Below are 19190 nucleotides of genomic sequence, written 5' to 3'. Positions count from 1 at the left end.
AACAGGGTTGCCGGTTCGATTCCCACATGGGCCAGTGAGCTGCGCCCTCCACAACTAGATTGAAGACAAGCTGCCACTGAGCTTCCAGAGGGGTGGCAAGATGGCTCAGTTGGTTAGAGCACGAGCTCTCTACAACAAGGTTGCTGGTTCAGTTCCCACATGGGTTGGTGGGCTGTGCCCCCTGCAACTAAAGTTTGAAAACAGTGACTGGATTTGAAGCTGAGCTGCACCCTCCACAACTAGATTGAAGGAAAACAACTTGAAGCTGATGGGACCTGGAAATACACACTGTTTCCCAATATTCCCCCCAAAAATAAAAAATAAAAACAAAACAAAACAAAGAAAAACAGACAAAACATGCAGAGATCCTAGTAGAGTCTGAGCTAAGGTCCATATAGGCTGGCTGTATGCTCATGAAAGAGGGGGTCTTGAAGATCTTGGTTGTCCTGTGTATACACAGGGGATGTGACCTAAACTTATAATATACTCAAACTGCCACCTAGTGAAATGCTTTGTTACTGGTTACCTGGTGGCCCTCCCAATGCTCCTTTCTACCTCACATGGGGGTGGGGCGCATAGCACAGGTTTCAAGTATGTTGCTGAATCCTCAACCACACTATCTCTGAGCCCTCCAGGAGTAAATCACATGGAGAGTTGGAAGGAACTAGAGAGATAGAGGTGGAAGCATCCAAAGCTAACTTTTCCTAGTGGAAACTAACACTCAAGATGAAAACTAGCACCCCAGGCCAGATAACCTTCTGGAATTGGAATCTTTTGGTATTTCAGAAGCAAAGCTTGAACACCATCAGTCAAGAGTGGTTCCGTGTCTCCAGCCGGAAGTCGTCTAGTCCTGCTGTGGTGGCCACCTACCTCCAGCATCATTCCCCACACTTCCTAAAGCTGCTTGTCAACTTGGCTGATGGAAACGGAAACACAGCCCTTCACTACAGCGTGTCCCACTCCAACTTCTCCATCGTAAAGCTGCTGCTGGAGACAGGTCAGAAATGGTTGTGTCTGTGCAGTCTGTGTATCGCTTCTTGTATCACGTCTTTCCAGCAAGGGGATTCTTCACTGTTCTGAGTTCTGTCTGTATTCTAGGAACTGGACTAGATCATTTGCCTTTATTATATCATTTATTCTTCACCACACTCTTGTGATGTGGGTATTATTCTCATGTTGCAGTTGAGGAAACTGAGGCTCAGAGAGTTATAAAGCTAGCTCAGGTCACTGTGCTGGTAAATGGTAGAGTCAGACTTTGTGTTCAGTCTGTCGAACCCCAGGGATACATCCACCACACTACCTCTAAGAGAAGTCACATTCTACCATCTTCATAAGTACTTTTTACAAAGGCTATGGCTGCATTTGACCAATTTGACTCAATTTGATTCATTGATCCTTCATCAGATATGTGTGGACCATGTATGAGGGTCACACTGGCTACTCCCAGGATGGAGGAGTTAGCCAGGTGTGAGCCCTCGACTTCCCAGGAGCTTAGAGCCTGAGAACCAGGGGATGGAGGATGATGGCTTACAAGAGAGAGATACAGAATGTGACTTTGGGTCTCAGAAGAAATGATGTCCTGTTCGGGGAGCAGAAAAGGTGCACTGAAGCAGATAGAGTTCCAGCAGGCAGAGAAATGTCCCAGGCAAGGAGAACACCATGGAGTTTGAGAAAGGAAATCCTGGAGATCAGAAACCTTTCAGTTTGAATGGGATGTGAATTAAGTTTGGGGAGGTAAGTTGAAGCCACAGCATAGAGGACCTGGTACCTATTCAGTACCAGGCTGAATAGTGTGAATCCTGTTTGGAAGGCCCCGGCAGGTCAGTACAGGTTTTGAGTAGGGGAGCACCAACCCGGGGAGTTCTCTATGAAAGTTAATTTGGCAGTAGCGGGAGGTTAGTGGAGGGAGTAGGGATAGGGGGTGGCAGGCCAGACAGGAGGCCATTGCGGGGTCCACAGAGAAGTAGCGAAGGCTTTGTAATAAATGAGGATAGTAGGAATAGAAGAAAAAAAGAGCCTTTGGGGTGTTAGTGACTAACTGGCTGTGAGGGATGTGGGGTGTGGAAGCTCTCTGATGTATCATGCTTGCATGGCTGAGAAGATGGTGATGCTGCAAAAGTAGAACAAGTGTGGGGAAAGCAAAATGGATAATTCAATTTGGGGCAGATTTTGAGTTCCCAGTTGGTCATCCAGGTAGAAATGCCCAGAAAGCTATTGAGAATTCGAGGTCCAAAATTAATGGGCAATGCAATTTTGGGTGAGGCCAGCTAGAGCATAGCCAGTGTAGTCCTTTAGGGAAAGAATATAGATGGAGAAGGGAAGGGGGTGGGGAGCGGAGCCCTGTAGAATGACTACATTGAGAGAGAGCACACAAGCCAGTGCAGGAGACCCAGATGGAGTTGTGTGAGAAGTAGGAGAAACAACGGGAAAGTGGCCAATAGGGAGGCCAATGAAGAAGAAAATATCAAGAAGAAAGAAGATGGTCCGTAGTGTCCCTGAAGGATGATGCCTGGGCTGGACCGATTTGGGAAGGGGTCACCAGGGACTTTGGAAATGACTGTTTTGGGGGTAGTTGTTGGGAGAAAACCAGATTACAGAGGTAAATGGAGTGAAATGCTTGGGGTAGGCAAGGCAAAGATATAGCATTGTAGCTGAAAGAGGCAGAAGAGGCTACAATAATTGATTGTGTATGTTTGGGTTAGAGGAGACTAAACACGTTAGTTGGCAGAGAAGAAGAATTGAGAGACAGAGATAGAGAGATATTATAGAAAGGAGAAAGGATGTTTGATGGATCAAGGTCTTGGAGGAGTTGGAAAAGCCTGGAATCCACAGCAGAGGCAGATGAGGTCAGCCTAGGCAAGATGCTGAGATGTGTAGTCCTCTGAGATGGAAGCGAAAGGAAGGAAAAGGTCCAGAAAGATGTGGGAGGGGAGAGAAGGGAAGTGGAGGCCACTCGTTCAGATGGCCATGATCTTTTCAGGAAAGCGAGTGGGATCCAGGCTTTGGCGACTATAAAGGGTGGTTAATTGTTAAACAAAGAACTTTCTTCCTAATTGTCAAAACTTGGAAGCAACCAAGGTATACTTCAGAAGATGAAGAGAAAAATAAACTGTGGTACATCCTGACAAAATATTGTTTAGCTCTTCATGCTATTTCATGGCTATAAGCCATGAAAAGACATAAAAAGAACTTAAGTGCATATTACTAAATGGAAAAAGACAATCTGAAAAGCTCCATACTGTATGATTCCAACTATATGACATTCTGGAAATGACAAAACTATGGAGATAATAAAATGATAAGTGGTTGCCAGGCATTGGTGGGGTGAGGAGATTAATAGTCAGAGCACAGAAGATTTTTAGGGCAGTGAAACTACTCTGTATGATACCATAATGATGGCTACGTGTGATTACATATTTGTTCAAACCCACAGAAGGTACAGCACCAAGAATGAACCTTAAGGTAAACTATGGACTTTGGGTGATAATGATGTGTCACTGTAGGGTCATCGATTGTAATGAATGTATCACTGTAGTGGGAAATGTTGACAGTGGGGGAGGCTGTGCATGTGTGTGGGGGCAGGGAACGTATAGGAAATCTCTGTACCTTCCTCTCAATTTTGCTGTGAAGCTAAAACTGCTCTAAAAAATTAAGCCTTAAAAAAATAAAGACAGCTAGAACATCAAAAAAAAAAAAAAAAGAAAAAGAAAAAAAGAGAGAGAACTCTTTGTTTGAGGATTATCAAGTGGCCCCTTAGTCTGGTGAGATGAGACTTAGGGCTTACAGTGGAGCCTTTCAGCAGGATATGTGACAACATCAAGTAGTCTAGGTGTGACGGTGTGGACAGGTGGGTAGCAGGGCTCATTGACGGTGTGTAGGTCCCAGTTGAATGTCATTTATGAGGTTAGGAGGGCTATCTAAGAGGATACCTACGAGAGGGATAAAACCCTGCATGCTCTCCCCAGATCAGGCCCTCTGCTAAGCCCCTGGCATGGGAGATCGCATTGAATCCTCATGCTGATCCTGTGACCCTGGATGACTATTCCTGTTTTATATGTGAGAAGCAGGACACTGGGAGGAGTCAGCAGACCTGCCTGAGGTCACCCACTCACTGAGTGTGTTGCTGGGGTTTGATGTCCATACTGTTCAGTTGTTCTTTCCATTCCTGACCACCAGGACACGGAGCACATGCTCTGTAACCCTGTTTAGGAGGCCAGAGGGGAAGTTGAAAAGGGCATCGGGAAGTCTGAAGTCTGGATGCAATGGCTTTCCCCTACCTTGGTTCCAATAGATCATTCCAACTGTGATCTGTCACCCTCTCAGTCTGGGCTTTTTTTAACGATCCCAAACTAGGGACACTTCATTTTTAAAATATGCCTTTTTTTTTTTTTTCATTTTGCTGTGAACTGTTTATTCTTAATTGTTTTAACTAAAAAAATACGTAGTTTCCCCTCCCCCGCCCCCGCTCTGTTTTTCAAGTGAGATGGTTGTTCCTAGATTTCCTGTGTTTATCCTGTGGTGTTTTTCATGCCCCCTGGTACATTGCACAGCATATCACTAGGCCCTTCGAAAGGACCGACAAACACAGCTATCACCTTAAGAGTTACACACAGACATAGAGAGTGACACTTAAAATGCACAGCTGTGCATGATGTGCGGCCAGGTGAGTGATGGGCTCTAGAGCCAGACAGACCTAAGTTCTGGTCCCACTTCACTTTCACTTGGGCAGTTTATGTAGCTTCACTGACCTTCAGTGTCCTAATCTGTAAAATGGGTATAATGTCTTGTGCTATGCTTTAGGAGATAAAGTCATGGTCATTAGCCCTCTTGGCCATCTCTGACTCTGCTGTGGACCTTCTTTGCTGAGTATCCTCAGAAAACCTGTAAAGAAAATTAGACAGTTTTAAAGGCTGCTGAAAATGTAAGACATTATTTCCACTCCTGGGAAAAGATTGCTCTATGAGGTGTGACAAATAAGTTCATGAATTTGTTGCAATGATGTTGCTAACCTTTTTTTGATATCAGAGGGATTATTCATTATGAATTTGTACCAATTGGACAAACTGTTAACCAAGTTTACTATTTGGAAGTGCTAAAGAGGCTGCGTGAAAAAGACGAAAATGACCTGAACTTTTCTCTAACAATTCATGGTTCTGGCATCATGACAATGCACTAGCTCACATGGCACTGTGGTGAGGGATTTTTTAGCCAGTAAACAAATAACTGTATTGGAACATCCTCCCTATTCACCTGATCTGGCCCCCAATGATTTCTTTCTTTACCCGAAGATAAAGGAAATATTGAAAGGAAGACATTTTGATGACATTTAGGGCATCAAGGGTACTACGACCTCAGCTCTGGTGGCCATTCCAGAAAGAGTTCCAAAATTGCTTTGAAGGGTGGACTAAGCGCTAGCATCTGTGCATCGCTTCCCAAGGGGAGTGCTTGTAAAGTGACCATAGTGATAGTCGGCAATGAGGTATGTAGTACTTTTTCTAGGATGAGTTTGTGAACTTAATTGTCAGACCTCCTTCCATTTAAATCATCAGGCAGCGTCCTATTGAATGGGCTAAGGCAGTCTTGCGTCTGACCCCTTAGGAGCTATTCCAGTGCTCATTGCTTCTCTTGCAGGCGTCTGCAATGTAGACCATCAGAACAAAGCTGGCTATACCGCCGTGATGATTACTCCCTTGGCTTCTGCGGAAACCGATGAAGACATGGCTGTCGTCTGGAAGCTCTTACGAGAAGGAAATGTGAACATCCAAGCTACCCAGGTAGGAAGTGTTAACCTGGCCTCCTCCTTAGTAAAGGAAGCTCCCAGTTTTATGGTGCCAGTGGGGTGAGAAATTCCATGTAGAGTTTTTAACCCAAGAAGGCTAGGGCCTCCAAATGTTGTCTGTTCAAAGCCTGACCATTTGTTTCCTCAAAAGCTCCTGAGACCCAGACAGGCTACAACAGAAGTCAGTGAGCTTGTAATCCTGTTCCAGTCTGAAACTGGGCAAATTCCAGCTGGACTCAGCTTCTCAAACCAAATGTTCCCACAGTTAAGACCTTGAGAACGCATTTGCCATTTGACTACTCTAAGAAGCCCTTGCAGATAATCCACCCTAATCATGAATTACAAAGTAGGTCAGGTGTTGGGATGTGTCTGTTCAGCTTCTGGGCCCATCTACCTGAGAACCCAGAGTAGGGGTATGACCCTAACCCCGTAGGACTTTGAGTTAGACAATGCTCTATATGGAACAATGGGGACTCCTCAAAAGGCCATTTACCCATCTTTGACCAATACAAGAACAAGCAGAGTGCATTCAACTCTCCTTTTCCCCCTAGAGTGATCATAGATGGGAGACTAACGATCAAGAACTGTGAAGGATCTGAGAGTTTCCTCTATCTTAAAGCTAACAAGTTATCATGCTACAATATCATGGATGCTGGCAGATGACATGAGACTCCTGAGCTAGAGACAAAGGACAGTGTATTACTCACAGCAGTAGCGCAGCCACAGCATTGGTATTTATACCAGTTCCCCAAATCCCAGTTCCCCCTTCCCCCAGGGCAGTGTGAGAGGGCCAGATCCCTGTGCACAGAGTGGGTTGTGTTACTGGAGAGGAACCCTGAGCTTAGGGAACCTGAATCTTTTATACTGGTCAGTAAGCCTGTCTGCCCTGTTCTGGAGGAGATGCTACCTCTAACCGTCTAAGGCTGTTCACTGTGCAAACATCCCTAAAAGGAGTCTGGAACAAAAGTACAGATAGTGCCTTACTCACAAGATGTGCAGAAAGCCAAGAGACCCATGGAAAATTGTCTCCCAACAATATATTAAACTCCATTCCCCCTACGAGCAAAGTGATTGCAGACAGTAGCCTAACCTGATGGCAAAGTCACTCTGCGCACTTCATCTAATAGCAATCCTACTGATGGCAAGAAACAGACATTTGTAGATCACTTTCTGATTTTCAAAATATTTCACCCACCTACAACTCCTACTCCATATGACTCAATAAAGCTGTTTTCATTTTAAATGTTTCCCATAAACATGCTAACTTTTTTTCTAAATTGGCCCTCTTGCAAGAGGGGATGCTCACCTATGATCAAAATCAACACCCTTTTATTACAGAGGAGAAATTCATGGTGGGGGAGGGCCAGGGACTCATCCAGGTCACCAAAGGAGGGATGGGAATTCATAGCTGTAGCTTCCCCCTTCACTTTCCCCTGGGGCCTTTACGTATGAGGAGAGGTGCAGGTACCAGGTTAAATGGGAGTGAGTTGGGAGGCTAGGAGTCTCCTGGGCTAAGCAACTTACTTCTCCTTGTACCTCCGGGGTCAGCACAGCACCTGGCATATAACAGTACTCTGTAAATGACCATCGAATTACATTGTATTGCACTGGACCAGGAGGGAGGTGAGGAAGGAAGGGGCCCAAGTCAGACAGAGGAGCAGACACAAAGACAATCTGCATATGTCATCTGCCTTTAACACCACTTGGAGAGAGGGGTTTGGATAGAAACCTCATGGTCTTGTTAGTTCCATAAACAACCATTTCCTCAGAACTGATTATAAGCAAACCAAAAAGCAAACAGTCTTCTCCGGAAAGACCTGTCTGGGTTCCAGAGAAATGGAGAACCAGGATACCTAATATATATTCCCACATACTGAACATTCGTCATACATTATCACTAACCTTCATAATGATAATAATAGCTAACACCATATACTTGCTAAGCATTCAGATCTCACAACAACCCTGCAAGACAGGTAATATTGTTAATAATTCCCGTTTTAATCACCAAGCGGTTAACTTGTCCAGATTCACATAAGTAATAAGTGGCAGAGCCAGGATTTTTTTGATTGCAAACCCTCTATCTTTTCTCTAAGCCCCAGCATTCTGGGCAGGGAAGCACAATCCATCTGTGACTGCACATTGGTGCTTTAATCAGTGAACACATCAGCAAACATGTCTTTAGCACTTTTCACTTGTAAGACACTGTGCTCAGAGCCACGGGAGATCTGACAGAAGAGAAAATACAGTTCTTGCCTCATTCCCACAACCTTACAAAACCTGATAGCCAGTCAGAGGGACAAGCCTGACTCGCCTGGAACCCAGGGGAATAATGAGGACAAATATAATCAAGTCCCATGAAAGGACTATGTATATAAAGGAAAATCAATGAGAAATAACGGTCAATTTGTAATCAGAAAAATTACTACTATACAATATTACATTTACATCCTTTATCTCAGTTGATTCCCACAAAAGCCCTGTGAGATATGATCATTAGTATAATAATTTTTAAGAAAAGAAAAACCACGATTTAGGGAAGACCAGTGACGTGGCCGAGGTCACACACTAGGAAACAGCAGAACCAGAGCTTAGACTTGCTTTCTGAGTCTAATCCATTGCTGTGTCCACTGATAATCACAGGGATGTAAAAAATTGTCAGCGGATATGGGTTAGAAATGACCACAAGACCATACAAACAGATCTTGTTGAGATAAAAGGGTTCTGGGTCTCATTAAAGTGAAAATCTCAGAGGCATTCAGAGCAGAGCAAGGCTTCCTGGAGGAAGTCAGGCTGGGACAGGTAGGTAGTAAGAAGTCACAGTACTGAAGCATTTAATCCTTCATTTATTCCATCATCCAACATGTGGCAGCACATACTTTGTGCTAGGCACTGGGGATACAGAAACGAAAAACACTTAGTTCCTGCCATCAAAAATTTCCGTTCCTGAGAAAGAGATTAATAGATTGTGACACCGAGTGGTAAGTGCTGTTATGAATCCCATGCCTGGGAGTTGGTAGAGCGTTAGAGAAGAGGTAGCATTTGACTAGTGTCTTGGAAGAGGACTAGAAGTTTGCCAGGTGTCCCATACCAAGGGCAGAAAGAAATTCAGGACAATGGTCATTTTCTGGAAAAGTCATCCCTGAGCACACCCAGGCCAGAGAGGAGTCCTTCGCCATGGACGACAGCCTCACCCACCTCTGTGCTCTGTGTGCAGGGAGGCCAGACGGCGCTGATGCTTGGAGTCAGTCACGACAGGGAGGATATGGTTCAAGCGCTGCTGAGCTGCCAGGCAGATGTCAACCTGCAGGACCATGATGGATCCTCGGCCCTCATGCTGGCCTGTCACCATGGCAATGCTGACATGGTGCAGCTGCTCCTGGCACACCCGGCCTGCGACAGCAGCCTCACTGACAAGGTGAAACTTATAGGCAATTAACACGTGGGTGTTCACTTCCCTTCCTGAAAAGTTCCTTGCCAGCCAGCAGAACTCAGGGAACCATATGGCAGTAGCAGCAGAATTGACCTCATAAGGCTGTTGTGGGGTTTAGGTGCAATGATGCATGGTAAATGCTTGGAGCCTTGGAGCTGAGAAACCCCAGACCCTAGGCTTTCAGCATGTGGGCTTCAAGACAGCAGCTTGGATGGCGAACCTCTGCTGCCCGTGGAGGCTCCCAAAAGGCTGGACAGAGGAACCAAGTGTAAAGCATATCCACTCCCTGACAGTGGTCCACCTTACAGAGTAATCCATTTCATAAAGCCAACCTGATTAAAGTTGGAATGTCAGACACGTGGTTCTTAAGTAGATTTCCTTAAAGGTGATGGTGATGATGGTGAGAATGATGGCAATGGTGATGATGATGGTAATTCACATGCATCGAGTGCTTTCACGGTGCCAGGTCCCATACTGAGCATTTACCATGAACCATCTCATTGAAATCCCACAACAACCTGTGAGGTTGACTGTTGACGCCGCCCATTTGCTCACAAGGAAATGGAAGCACTGAGTGGGTAATTAACATACCCCAGATCACACAGCCAGTGGCTCCATCAAACTCCTAAACCCAAACTCTTAATTGCTGCATTATTGTCACTGTTGTCACACTGCAGGGTCCACGCCTCTGGTTCCCTGCTGAACCCTCAGCACCTAGTAGAGTCTCTGCTACCTATCAGGTGAATAAATCAACAGTTGAATGAATGAACCCCTAAATTTCAGAGGTAAATCGTCAGGATGTGATCCTATGACTGATAATTGCAGTAGGTAGTATTTCTAGAATACTCACAAGGACTAAACTCTTTCCATGTGTTATCTCACTAATCCTCTCAATAATCAAGTGAGGTGGCTACTGGGATCCCTATTTTTTCACCGATAGGAAACAGGCCTAGAGAGTTAATGTAGCTACCATATTTCCCCGAAAATAAGACCTATCCGGACCATCGGCTCTAATGCGTCTGTTGGAGCAAAAATTAATATAAGACCTGGTCTTATATTACATTATATTAAAATAAGACCCGATCTTATATTAATTTTTGCTCCAAAAGACACGTTAGAGCCAATGGTCCAGCTAGGTCTTGTTTTCAGGGACACACGGTGTTATAAGGTCACAAGCCGCTGATTCTCAGAACAGTGACGCGAGCCCAGGTCTGACTGCAGTGCCCTTAGAGTTGGCACTATAACTTAATGCTTTAAACAGATCTCTCTGTACTTTCTTAACACCCACAGTTCAAAAGGAATAAAGGCCTGGGGAGAAGAAGAGAATCCCCTCCCTTCTCAGGAACAGTCCCTCTTACTAGGCCACGACTGAACTACCCAAAATTGTTTCCTCCGTGATCGAAGCTGCGAGGTCCCACAAACCACCCATCAGGCAGTAGTCCAATGTCTTCAGATCTATGAATCCCTAGCTCCACCTCAGCTACTTCTGAGATAATTGGAGAGCACAGACCCTCAAGAACTGCTTGTAGGAACAATGATAGGCTGCTGGAAATAAGACCCTCCTGTTCCAAACATTATAGGCAGACAAAGGATCTGTGTTAATGAGATCCCTGTAGGGTTGCCCTGGGGGAGAAGGAGGCAACCCTTTAATCTGGAACAGGCCCAGGGCCCTCTTAGAAGTGACCACTTCGGTTTGCCTCTGGGAGGCCTGGGGAACAGGGACAGGAACTTTGGAAGTCCCTGGTTAGTTGGGATAACCAGGCAGTGACTCTGACAGCATCTCCTGGATACCTCTGGAGATGTCTCACGGATAAGAGAGAGCTAAGTGGCTGCTTTCAGGAGTTGGAGAAAGAGTCATGGAGGGAGGGCTCTGTTGTACTTCAGACAACTCCAGTGGTTGTTAAAAGCATGGACTTTTAAACACTCCTGGGTCTGAAACTGGGTTCGGTGACTGTGTGCCTTTGGCCCATTCACCTAACCTCTCTGAGCCTCTCTATGCTCATCTGTAAATGGGGCTAATAATAGGCATTATCTAAATACAGTAATGTTTGTAAAGCCCGTATCTGACATGTAGGAGGTACTCAGTTGATGGTAACTGTGATTGTTACGAACAGGTGACTAGTGAGAGCTGCAATGAAACAACTACATCAACGAGTAGGGGCCTTGGCATTTGCAGGTAGAGTCTGGAGGGAACAGCGAGCGTGAAGTTCTGGAGTTAGGTACGGCAGCCAATCAGAGGGAGACTTGCTCCCAAAGGGAGAAGCCAAGTGGTCGACATACTTGATTTAGTCCAGTGGTTCTCATTCCGGGGATGATTTTGCCCTCCAGGGAGATTGGCAATGTCTGGAGACATTATCACAATTCGGGGGTATTCCTGGCATCTAATTAATGGGTAGAGACTAGGGATGCTGCTAAACATCCTGCAATGCAGAGGAACGACGAAGAATTACAAATTACCTGGCCCCACATGTCAGTAGTGCCATACCTGAGGACATGAGGTAGGTGAGTGCTGGAATCCAGGTGGAATCCGACAGCCATCAGGAAGACTCAGGCTGGGGTTGAGGACCAGGCCGGCTGCAGTTCAGGGCAGGGCTCAAAGCCTGGAAGGAACAAGACAGCTAACCAGGAGATGGCTGCAGAAGCCTGTCAGAGCAGAAGATAGAGAGGGTTACAGATGCCCCGTGAGCACAGGGGTGGCCAAGTGGTGTGGGCAGCAGCTCCCCAAGTGTTTTAGACCCCCACCCACGGCCCAGTCACTTGCTGCCTGCTTGGGTCGAGTCGATTCAGGATTCACAGCCAAAGTTCCCAAGGGCAACATGGGTGAGAAATTTCCGTGGGAGAAGGGGACTGCTGACGGCGCCCTTCCAGGCACCAAGCCCTGTGCCCCCCGCTTTACTTTGGAGGGCAAAGAACAGCCCTTATGATCACCGTATCGTTTCAATGTTCACCTTGACTTCGCCGCTCAGATGCAGGGATTATTTGTGAATTCCCTTGGAAAACTGAGAGAATTGATGTCCTGAAATTGGTTTCTCTCATCCTACCAACCATTTAATGGTCAGTATAAATGCAGAGTCCCCGGAACAGAAGGCCAAGGCAACCTGTTGCCTAGATTTAGAAACTAATTCAAGACATCAGCTGCCCACCCTCTTGGGGGCTACAAGAGTGAGGAGGACGGGGAGGTGGAGAGGGCTGAGGCCCAGAGCCTCGCCCTTTGAAGGGCTTCACTTTGGCAGCTCCTCCGAAACACCCATCACATTGAAAGCTTCTAAAAGGCAGACACTATGCCTTGTTTACCTTTGCCTGAGACACAGTGGATTCTTGTTATGTGGAAAGACAACCCCACCACCATACACACCTGCCTGCACACACACACACACAGGTGTGCTGGCTGCTGGAGTCCCTGTGTCTCTGGGCCTGCCACTGGAGTGCCACGCTGTGGGCTTTTACCCAGGACTCTGGCAGTCATTTGAAGGGCACATCCTCCCCACGTGGTCTCTCCAGCCACACTTGGTGAGCAGAATAGGGTCCCCCATTCTCCACGTTTGCAGTTGGGTCAGAGGAGCCCACAAATGTAGGCTGTCATCTCCAAATGGGCCCTGTTCAAAGGTCCTCTGGGACTGGCCCTGTGGCTCTTTTCTATAATAACAGTAATCACACCATCTTCGTGATTATATAGAGCCTCAGGGTGGACAAAGCACAGCAATGATGATGACGTCCAGAATGCAGGGAGGACAGGCCTAAATAAACCCAGGCCCTTCCTCTGTGGGGCTTTTACACGTCTCTGCTTAAAATCCTTGTGTTGTTCCAGACTGGCCCAATCTAAGAAAATCCTCCTTAGGATTTAGGTTGCTGGGGTGCTTCATCAACTTGAAAATGAACACAGCACCTGTCTGTGACCATCCAGCAATCCCTCTCAACAGTGCTCGCTGAGTGCTAATCCAGTGCCTGGCCTCGGGGAGACTGAGATCAAATAACCACAAAAATACCGCTTATACAGGGTGGTATGAGGAAGGTACAGGGTGTCGTGAGGCCTTTTCTGGGAAAGAATTTCATGTTTCTTGAAGTGCCATCCTTTGGGGTCTCACTGAAACACCACTGCCTTCCTCTGCTCCCACCGCCATCTACACACACAGTGGCCATCCTCTTCCCGGAGCTCATGCTTCCCCTGGTGGCTTATTTGGCTTCTTGTTGCGTTTTATAGTTATTTACGCGTGGGGAGGGAGCCAAGGTGGCAGCTGGACAACATGCTGGGGCACCGAGGAGAGACTGCAGAGTTTTAAGCTGAGTGTGAGCACTCCCCACCTGCTTCTGTGGATTTTTCACATTTTAGGAAGTAATTCCCCCCAACATACAGTAGAGTAGCAAACAATCTAGTGGGGTCTGGTGTGTTCCCCCACGTATCAAACCCTTAATATTTATGCAACAAAATATAAAAATATTCACACTAACGGTGCTAAATAAGGATCATACATAGCCTCAGGTTGGGTTTTGCCTGGTTTTGCCTTCAAAAGAGTTACCAAAAAAGTGGTTTTCAGAGATGTTTACATTTTGGAATTCTGGTTACAGGATTGAGCCCAGTTGTGAGACTGTGGCTGCCCTCACAGGGCTTGGCAACCACCGCGGCACGTCAGCCTTTCCCCACGTCTCTGTAGAGAATGGCTGGTGCTGCCTGTGAGAGCCCTTGTGAATGCAACTTCCTGCATTGCTGCAGCAGTGTAAAAAGCCCTCGTGTAAAAGCACTAAGGTGTCATGCTCCAGGAGGACCGAACGTGCATGTCCTTCCGTGCACTGAGCCGACTTCTAAGAGTCGGTCCTTAGAAAATAGTTAGAAATGGGAAAATGCTTTTGGCACTAAGTTTATGAGGATGAAGACTTGGAAACAACGTAAGTCTCCAAGAGAAGGGAAATAGTTCAGTAAACTGTGGAATACCATACAGCCAATAAGAAAAGTTGTATGCCAGGATCACTGTTAAGAACAGGGGAAAATCTTATAGCAGACCGTGGTGTGTTCAAAATAAAAGCAGGTTTAAAATTCATATACATCATTCCTCTATTTAAAAACCAACAATAAATTTGCATAGAAAAGACTGGAGGGAGACATACCAAAACGCTAGCTTTCACTTACATCTGTGTAATGGAATAATGGCAGAGTCATTTTATTTTCTTTCCTCCGTTTTTCAATTTTTTTTTAAAAAAAAATGTATTTAAAAACCAAGTGACACTTCTTTATTTCCATTGACACGGATTTCCCAGGAGTGAATGTTGTTTCTGTAGGTGGGGGTCCACAATAACAGTAATCACACCACCATGCTGTCTGAATCTCTTCTTCTCCTACGGTCTCTGGGTGTTTGGAATAGACTGCTATGCCCTATGCATACCCCTACTCCCAACTCACCCTTCCTCTCTGGGATGGGAAGCAGACCGGATAAAATGTGTTTCTCCTTGTCTTTCTCCCCTGTAGGCTGGCCGAACAGCTTTGTCCATCGTTCTGAAAACACCCGCCCACGCGGAAATTGCAGGGCTTCTGCAGGCCCACGCAGAGCAGGGCAGGTCCCTGGGGCCATAGGGGCTGCGGAAGGACTGGCAGCCAGCAACAAAAGGCTTCTTCTCGGGACTCCTCCCTTGCCCTTGGAGAGGGCATGGGTCATAGCCAGGGGGCCTCCCCTCAAGAGAAGAAGCTATGTCAAATATGCACAAACATTCCTGTTGTATAATTCTGCTCACTAGGATGCTTTGTAGTTTTGCCTTAGGCCAAGCCCCCAAACAATGTGGGCTGCAGAGCAGGGTGCTAGGTGCTGGGTGCATTGGTGTCATCTAAAATCCCATACATCTTCTGCCTGGAATTCCTCGTGACTCTACCCTTTGTAGTACCGCTTAGCGAGCAGGAGGGCAGGAGCACATTAGAAAAGCAATACTTTTTACATGGAATTTCAAAGTGCACCATCTTTTTGTTTTTTAATCAATTATATATGAATACGTCCCCTTGAATATGCATGTCTGAGTGGATGGGGGCAGATTTAAGCAGCCGTCCTGGCAATAATTCTTTGGAAGACCCTCGGAGAATCACCGCGCAGGCAGATGAAACTGAACGAACTCCCTTTGGAGACTTTGTTCAGCTGGGGTTGACAGAGAAATCTTAAATTCAGGCATGGTAGGAAGAAGCACACTGGCTTCGGTGCCAGCTATATAGTGTTGACCATTTCCAAGTCATCGAGTGGCTCCAGTTTACTCCAGGGAAATTGGAATTCATCAGGAAATCCAATCCAGTAAAGCACACCACATGTGTTTAGGCAGAGTCCAGTTACATAGGCTGTTTTGAAAATAGCAAATAAATTGAGTGAGCATCCTCCTGGGGATAGGTTATTGTCATCCAGAAGCCACGTTTCTGCCATAGTCGTATACATGGCCTCATGGTGATCCCAGCTCATTTCCCCTCATAGCCTTTAGAAGCTAACTATGAGCCCCCCTGTGTTTACGGTTCTGAGGCCACAGACTGCAGCAGGGGTGTGGGAGTTGGGCAGAGCAGGGCCCACCCTGGGCTAACATCTCTCTCCACTAGACAGTTCTTTTTCAAACTTCCGTAATCCCAGGGCCCACATGTGCGTGGCTCATATTCAGTAATTCACACAGGGTTTGCCACACATTATTTTCTTTCCTAAAGTCTCTTATGCATAAAATCACCTTATATAAAAAAAGAAACACATCAAATACCGTGAGCCTCACATTGGAAGCACGCAAGCTCGAGTTCTTATTTTGGCTGAGATGCCAATTTGCTTGGTTCCCCTTGGGTGAGTCACGAAACTTCCTTGGGCCTCAATTTCCTTGTTTTTAAAAACGGATATGATCATACAACCTACCTCCTGGGGATGCTGTGTAAGGCACAGCTGATGGAAGTTGTGGAATCCACTTTTAATCCATAAAGACTGTGTACAGAAGTTTGCCACTGGGATGCATAAGAGAGGCTCGGAGTCGCAGAGAAGCACAGTGGCATGTGATGGGGTTGCTCCGAGGTGTAGAGATGGAGCAAATAATAAGCTGAAAATGCTCTAAATGGATTTATTTTGACCTCCAAGCACCTTTGAACAGCAAAACCCTACATTAGTAAATGTTCTACCCAGTGCTTCTCAAACTTTGATGTGCAGACATCACCTGGAGAATGCACTAGGTCTGAGGGGGAGGGGACCTGAGATTCTGCATTTGTAATCAGTCCCTGGGGGGGGGTGCCAATGATACTGGGCCACACCACACTTGGAGGAAGTAGCAAGGCTCTGGCTTTTGACTGTTTGTATATTAAAATGCTGCCCCTCAATCTTTGGTCTTAAAGTTTCTTTACATTTCTCTGCTCTCTAGTTCCTGGGAATGTGCAATGTGAGTCTTATTTGTTACCGTGGTTCTGCAGACAGTAGTAGGGGGTCCGAGTCCAATGTGCCAATTTTGGGTCTATTTCTGCATTTTACATTAGGGTGGCAACTTTAATTTGGTTACATTAAAAAAAACATGCACACACACACACACACACACACATGCACATGCGTGAGGTCTGACAATTAAGTTCACAAACTCATCCTAGAAAAAGTGCTACATACCTCATTGCTGAATATGACTACGGTCACCTTGGAAGTACTCCCCCGTGGGAAGCTATGCACTGATGCCAGCACCTATTCCACCCATCAAAGCAATTTTGGAACTCTTTTTCTGGAATGGCCATCAGAGCTGTCATCCTACTACACTTGATGTCCTGAATGTCATCAAAATGTCTTCCTTTCAATATTTCCTTTATTTTTGGATAAAGAAAGAAGTCCTTGGGGGCCAGATCAGGTGAGTAGGGAGGGTGTTCCAATACAGTTATTTGTTTACTGGCTAAAAACTCCCTGACAGACAGTGCCACGTGAGCTGGTGCGTTGTTGTGATGCAAGAGCCGTGAATTGTTGGCGAAAAGTTCAGGTCATTTTCGCCTTTTTCACGCAGCCTTTCCAGCACTTCCAAATAGTAAACTTGGTTAACTGTTTGTCCAGTTGGTACAAATTCATAATGAATCATCCCTCTGATAGCAAAAAAGCTTAGCAACAGAAACAGTTTATTTACCAGAGAAGGCAAACTGGTTTTCCTGACACCTGAAGCCATTGTGTCATTATCAAAAACACTTTGTCCATCCTTTCTGAGATTTTTTGTAGGTTTTGTTTTTAATCTTGAGTGGAATGTGAACACATGATCTCATGCCTTACAACCATCCCATTCCACTGGAATGTCTGAGCCCAGAACACGGTGAGGTGAACAAGCAGCCTGCCTCCCTGTCATTGTTCCTTGGCTCTACAATTCGTTCAACAAATAGCTATTAAAAGCCCTCAGGTTCCTGACACTGTTTCCAGCATTGGCTTTGAGAAAGCAGCTTTGGCCTCCTCTACAAAAAGAGTATCGAAGGTTACCGTGATCCCAAACCCGGGCTTTCCAGGACCTTAAACCAAGACTCCACTGACAAACACATTTGTCAAGTGCCTGACTGCACAGTCTCCAAGCAACATGCATCAGGCTTACTGGGGACAGGTATTAAGCTCAGGCCTGGGGAGAGACTCACAGGTATTTTAGCTCCCCTCCCTGCCTTCATGGAGTGTACAATCTGCTTTGGAAGACAGGACATATGTGCCAACAGTAAGGAATTAGACCAGACAACATAGTTCATTCCACAAATATTTCTGGAGTGCTCACTGCATTGCAGACACTGGGCTTGCACGCGAGTTATCATAGTGACACAATCCAGACGCTCATCTCACCATCTACTTGGGAAAACAGAATGGTGAGAAGGAAGCCCAGAATACAACAGGGGAGTCAATAAAGGGCACTAGAACTAATCTCAGGAAGTCAAGGGAGGCTTCCTGGAGAAGAGTTATCTGAACTGAAAACTTAAAGGTTAGTGGATGTCAGCCAGAAAAGGAAGAGGACTAAGAGGTGAGGCAAGGTAAGAGTGTGCCAAGCATTGAGACCGGTACAGCCAAGTCTGACAGATAGGAGAGCAGGCATTTGGCGATTTTCATTCAGTTCGACAGGACTGTCATATAGAGCTTGAGTGAGACACTTGAGATCAAAGGGTAGACTTGGAAGAGATAAGACTGAAAAAACATGGGGACCAAATCATGAAGTGCCCTAAAGTTTTGATAAGGCTTTGTTCTAAAGGCAATGGAAAGCTATTGAAAACCAGATTTATGATTGAAAAATTCATTTACCTAACCCTCGTTTAACAGAGATTTATCAGGTACTCATTCCCTTCTAAGTACTATGTTTGGGGACATATGGGCAAGGTAGACATAGAACTTAGAGTTTAGCAGGGAAGGAGGACAAGTCATCATGGAACAGCAGGATGCATATCCAGACTGTGAAAGGACAAGGTGCCATGGGGATACATAGATGGGACCCTCAGCCTCATCTGAAGGTGGGGAGGGGGTCCAGGAGGACTTCCTGAGGAATATTTAAGCTATCTGAAGAATGAGTAGGCATTAGCCAGGCAAAGAGGAGCAGAGGAAGAAGCATGCATAAAACCACTAGACGAGAGAGAACACTGATTTGGGCATTAAAAGAACTTCAGTGTTCTGGAGTAGAAAAAAGAGAAACATTGCAAGATGAGGCCAGAGAGAAAGTCACTGTAACAAGTTTGGACTTGAAGGAAATAGGAACACAGGAAGCGATGCTCAGATTTACATTTTGGAAAGAGTCCTCCATTTGGGGGTGGCGGGGGGCGGGCATGGGTGACATTTATTCAACAAACATTTGTGGACTATCTATTCTGGGTCCTGGACTCTATAGAGTTCATGGTTTGGTGGAGGAGACAGATGTAGGTTGACAACTATGAACAGGATGAGTGATGGAGGTCTGAAGAGTACTGTGGAAACATACTTGGCCAGAGGGAGTCAGGGAAGCCTCACAGAGGAGGTGGCTTTTGAGCTAAGCCATAAGGAGGTGTAGGAGTTTGCCAGGGCATTCTAG

General features: G+C 45.9%; 1 protein-coding gene across 11 annotated transcripts in view; it reads left to right on the top strand.

The window, feature by feature from the left end:
- Nucleotides 1-16509, top strand: part of KANK4 (KN motif and ankyrin repeat domains 4) — a 67649-nt gene extending 51140 nt beyond the window's left edge. For 10 of the 11 annotated variants that reach the window (XM_033115339.1, XM_033115334.1, XM_033115336.1 and 7 more), the window contains 4 exons: nt 787-997; nt 5632-5774; nt 8997-9197; nt 14674-16509. In XM_033115339.1, the coding sequence (XP_032971230.1) occupies nt 787-997; nt 5632-5774; nt 8997-9197; nt 14674-14778 (660 nt within the window). In that variant the 3' untranslated portion in view covers nt 14779-16509. The remainder of the gene's footprint in view (nt 1-786; nt 998-5631; nt 5775-8996; nt 9198-14673) is intronic. The other variant, XM_033115344.1, reaches the window with a different exon arrangement.
- Nucleotides 16510-19190: the final 2681 nt, after the last annotated feature.

Source organism: Rhinolophus ferrumequinum, chromosome 9, assembly GCF_004115265.2.
Source record: "Rhinolophus ferrumequinum isolate MPI-CBG mRhiFer1 chromosome 9, mRhiFer1_v1.p, whole genome shotgun sequence".
NCBI classification, from domain to species: domain Eukaryota; kingdom Metazoa; phylum Chordata; class Mammalia; order Chiroptera; family Rhinolophidae; genus Rhinolophus; species Rhinolophus ferrumequinum.
This window is presented reverse-complemented; position numbering and strand designations above follow the sequence as displayed.